Source organism: Hyalella azteca, unplaced genomic scaffold (genome assembly GCF_000764305.2).
Source record: "Hyalella azteca isolate HAZT.00-mixed unplaced genomic scaffold, Hazt_2.0.2 contig12391, whole genome shotgun sequence".
NCBI classification, from domain to species: domain Eukaryota; kingdom Metazoa; phylum Arthropoda; class Malacostraca; order Amphipoda; family Hyalellidae; genus Hyalella; species Hyalella azteca.
The window spans coordinates 55,829-60,569 of NW_025942351.1; the positions used below are offsets into that span (position 1 = coordinate 55,829).

At 42.8% G+C, this 4,741-nt stretch overlaps 1 protein-coding gene across 1 annotated transcript in view; it reads right to left on the minus strand.

The window, feature by feature from the left end:
• The window catches only part of LOC108679621, a 6,860-nt gene extending 2,360 nt beyond the window's left edge, over window positions 1-4,500 (minus strand). Inside the window, exons 1-2 of the mRNA XM_018168280.2 lie at window positions 2,163-4,500; window positions 1,838-1,948 (exon numbers count right to left, since the gene is read on the minus strand). Coding sequence (XP_018023769.1) covers window positions 1,838-1,948; window positions 2,163-4,340 — 2,289 coding nt within the window. The 5' untranslated portion in view covers window positions 4,341-4,500. The remainder of the gene's footprint in view (window positions 1-1,837; window positions 1,949-2,162) is intronic.
• Window positions 4,501-4,741: the final 241 nt, after the last annotated feature.

The following is a 4,741-nucleotide window of genomic DNA, read 5'->3' on the forward strand; positions in this document are numbered from 1 at the left end:
GTACAGACATGGCAGCAGATGGCAGGCACAATTGTACAGACATGGCAGCAGGTGGCAGGCACAATTGTACAGACATGGCAGGCACAATTGTACAGACATGGCAGCAGGTGGCAGGCACAATTGTACAGACATGGCAGGCACAATTGTATAGACATGGCAGCTGTAGACCAGCACGCCGTCGCTGCAGAGATCAAAAGAGCCTGCAGAGGCAGACGTCTCATCAATTGCAGACTCGGTAAACACAGGCCGACATTCCCAGTCTTTGTGGCTCGTCCTTAAACCGAAGCAAAGAACGCTGTTCCTGCCGCTACAGCGCCATCACTTAACTATAATGCATTGCTATTTCAACGCAAGGTGTTCTTTTGAACTGAGCTCTTTGGCGTATTTTTTTATGTTAATTAATCACTATACATTTGTTGATCATTCAATAACGAGAATACCTACAAGCGCTCTGTGGGGTATTTTTTGTATTAATTCGTCTGTATATATTAGTCGACCATTCAACAATGATAATATTTTGCCAGTATACGCACATACTACTATATCCTGCGATAATGAAGCTGCTTATACGCGCTGTGTTGGGTGTTACTTATGCTATAGTGTCAACTGGGATCCCTTTCACTAATAGTGCCTAGGTTGAAAATTAGGTTGAAAAAGACAACCTACAGATAAAGGGACTAGCGACATGCCGATAGTTGATTTGAAATTGATTACCTGACACTGATGAGGGTTGAGAGGGACCACAAGCTTATAATGATGTTAACAAAGAACATTGGTACTACCAAAGTTAATGGGAAAATTTTGTTTCTGATGAGATTGATGGGCGGATGATTAACCCCCTTACCTGGTGGTAAGGGGGTTAATGAGTATCATCTGCTACTAATAAGCTTGATGAAAATAACCTTATACGAAAAGTGTTATCTGAGAACTTGTCACTGAGGAGACTATTCTCAAGCCTATATAATTGATCATAAGGTAATTATTCTATTGCGAACAATGTCATAGGATAAATAACTGTCTTCATAACTCCCATGCTTAACAGAAGCTCATAGTGAATTATTTGTATCCAGGATGAAGTGTGGCATTTGGAATGAGGTTCGTACATTATTAATGAAGGAAACTGGGGGAGAAACAAGAATGAGTAGAGGCGATGGTGAATAAACAAGGGTAAGTAAAGGCGATAGTGAGTAAACAAGGGTGAGTGAAGGCGATGATGAGTAAACAAGGGTAAGTAAAGGCGATAGTGAGTAAACAAGGGTGAGTAAAGGCGATGGTGAGTAAATAAGGGTGAGTAAAGGCGATGGTGAACAAAAGCAGTGAGTGGGACAGTTGATGAGACGGCGGCCTCCTTTGATTCTAAATATAAGGGGAGCTGAGGTGAGGGGAGACGATGTGAGGGTTAGAGCTTCAACATCAAAGGGAAGACCGGCTCTACAGGTGCCGCTGAGCTGTCGTGCGCATCACAGCTACGGTGTTCACATGTCGGCTGTGATGCGTACATGCGTATGGCGTAGCAACACGGCCACGCGCCGTGTGCGTGATGTGGTGCCATGATGTTCTTGCGTAGTATATGTAGTGTATCATGCGTAATATATATGCAGTGTGTCATGCGTAATATATATTGTGCGTTATGTGTAGTGTGTATGAAGTGTGCATCTTGTCGTCTATACGTCATGTGGCCTGTGCTTCGTGTGCGTTGTGACGTCACTAGGATACTATTTGGCATTTAAATCAAATTAATCATGACAATTACATCATCTTCTATTACAGTCTATAAATGAAAAAAATGAAATGACTTATTCTTTTTTTAACGCAGCGAGTATATTATTTAACCCACCTCATGCCGCAGTTTGAGCATGGCTGCGTCTAAGTAGATCCGCAACCCAAGGATTCTGTCCTCAAGATGTGTCACGCTGGGACGCAGTGATCGCTCCAGTACACCTTCCAGCTGGACATACGAGTAACTATTTACAATTTTATTTGAAATAATCATATTCGAATGAAGAAATCCACTAATTCATTTTGACTGGATAAAATACATACGGTTATTTATTTATACCGAGAGGGAATTCAAAAATTGCAGACACGGCGACAAATGGCAGACCATAATTCATTCAAAATAAGCGTATCGTGGATCAATATTTCTTTTACTTTCTACTTACCGAATCTTCATTTATGTTCTGAGAAACACTTTCCCCCAGCCTCATCTTGAGCTCCTCAAGAAAGGCCCGGAAGTCGTCAGTGAAAGGCTGCAAGAACTCGGTTCGATTTGGTGAGCAGCGAGAAACGTTTCCGTTGTTGTGGTTTTCTTGTACGTCATCGCTCGAACCTGTTGTAGTGAGCGAGTCTTTGAACATTTGAGACGCTATAAACAAAATCTTTGCTGCTTGGATCTCGCGTGGTAGAATTACATTATTTGTTTGGGTTTGGTTGGAGGCTACTGCAGGATCCTGCGAATGTTCCTCGTGGTTAGGCTTGGTTTCGTTGAAGTCCAATGGCAATGCTGAGGTTACAAGTAGTGGAAGATCGATTACGGAATCTGGATCTGACACGATCCTCGGACTCGATAAATAATCTGAGAAATCAAGAAAGCTTAATATATCTTCGAGGCTATTATGTGTCGTAGTTTCTTGAGTGCCTTCGTTGTAGTGGACTGATCCTGTCAACGCTTCATTATCATCGACCTTAGCTGACACTCCATATGGAAGAGAATTGCTGGATGTGTGAGGATGCATGGAGCTCGAGTGGTATGGATGCGTAGAGTATAAATCATAAGTAGGAGTAGGGTGAACGGAGTAATTATAGGTGTGGTGAGAACCATCGTTGAGCATAACCCTCACAATGTCATCTGATACTTTTGGGATCGTGTCCGAACCCTCGATGCTTGAAGTATTTTTCTTGAAATTTACTGCTTGGCTGCTCATCTGAGCAAAATTCTGCTCCCAGAGAGAAGTTCCATTTGCAATCGTTTCGTATATCAAGTAACTTACATTTCGACAATCATTGATTTCGAACCCAAGCAAGATTTTTTCACTTAATTGCTCTGTTTGGGTCGACACGGCAGCCTTTATTTCTTCTTCAGTAGTTAAAAGTCGTTGATTAAGTGCGTACTTGAGATTATGAATAAAATTATTCTGACTTGAACTACTTTGATGTTGTTTTCTCACGAGCCATCGAACGAGGGAAAGCAACTCTTGCACTAATGATTTCAGTGCTTGTGAGGAACGAGCATCTTCTGTTGAAGGTGTTTCAGGGCGAACGTCATTGGGTACGTTCCCTTCAGTTTCGAGGTTGAAGTTTGGTTCTACGGAGGGCTCGTGGGAAGCTGCGGGTTGAATGTTAGGGACATATTGAATATTTCTTCTTTGGTTATCCAAAATAGGATCCAAAATTACAGCTGAGTCTTGGTAAGAAGCCCTAGGCATCCCCGAGTGGGGGTTGGTGTATGAGGCTTGACCCCCACCATCGTAAAGGGGGCCATACATTGGATGGGGGTCTTCGTACACGGCTGATAGTACCGGGCTGGTCCCGTAAGACGTCAGGTAACCGGGACTTGATCTGGTCAAAGGTTGGACCGACCCTAACCTGGGACTGTGAATACTATCCAGAGAATACTGGGCTGTTGTGTCAATATGATTGTTCTCCACGAAGCCAGAGTCCAGGTTGAAAGCCGTCGCATGGTTGTTATAAACTGGGCTTTGATACAAATATGCATCCTGATAGTACGCTGCAGATCTCTTATTCCGAGATGGCTGGTTTGGATGAGGAAAGTCGTGTTTTTTGTTTGATTTAAGAACAAGAACTGGTTGTTGACGTGGGCTTTCAGTGTACGTAATTTGTGATGTTCTAGTATTGTAGTGCTTTGTAAGCTTCTCGTCGATTCCGCTGAAAACTGATTTACGTCTTTCCTGTTCTCGATTTCTTGATTTGGCTTCTTGCATTAGCATTTCCTCCCGTCCTACATTGATGCCATGACTTTCAAGTTGAACCTTTCGACTCACGAGATCTTTCAAGAAATTTACATCACGAACCAAGCTGTCCAACTTGTTAACGATTGCCTCTTGATTAGACAAGACGTTGGTGAGAGCTCGGTCGTACCGAGGTCTCGTGAAGTACCTTCGATGTGGCAGATTTGTCGCACGGTCTTCTCTGATGATGGCATGTGTATCATTATTAGAGTCTAAAGCTGCGACGAATGCCTCAACACTAAAAGGCATCACTATCATCACTGTCGCTAGCAGTAACGCCACTGTGATGCGTGCCCTTATGGTCACATGAGTCGAGCCAAGCTTCAAACAGCAACGCCGCCTCTTTGAACGCATGTTTACTATTGGCTGCATAGCTGCCCTCTCGCTTCTAACGGCGTCTGCCGCTAACGCCCTAAAAAAGATCACACGGAGCGGGGCTATGAAAGACTGAGAGATAGAAACAGGGTGGTGATGCTAAAAGCGGCAACCCGCCAAGGCTCTCAGCAACTTGCTACTCAAAGATATTCAACTGAAAGGGAAGTTGTGCATTGTTAATTAAATTGATCTTTTGTATAAATAAAAGCGGCAACCCGCCAAGGCTCTCAGCAACTTGCTACTCAAAGATATTCAACTGAAAGGGAAGTTGTGCATTGTTAATTAAATTGATCTTTTTTATTAAGTCATATAATGCAAAGATGTTCAAAATAAAGGGAAGTTGTGCATTGTTAATTAAATTGATCTTTTTTATTAAGTCATATAATGCAAAGATGTTC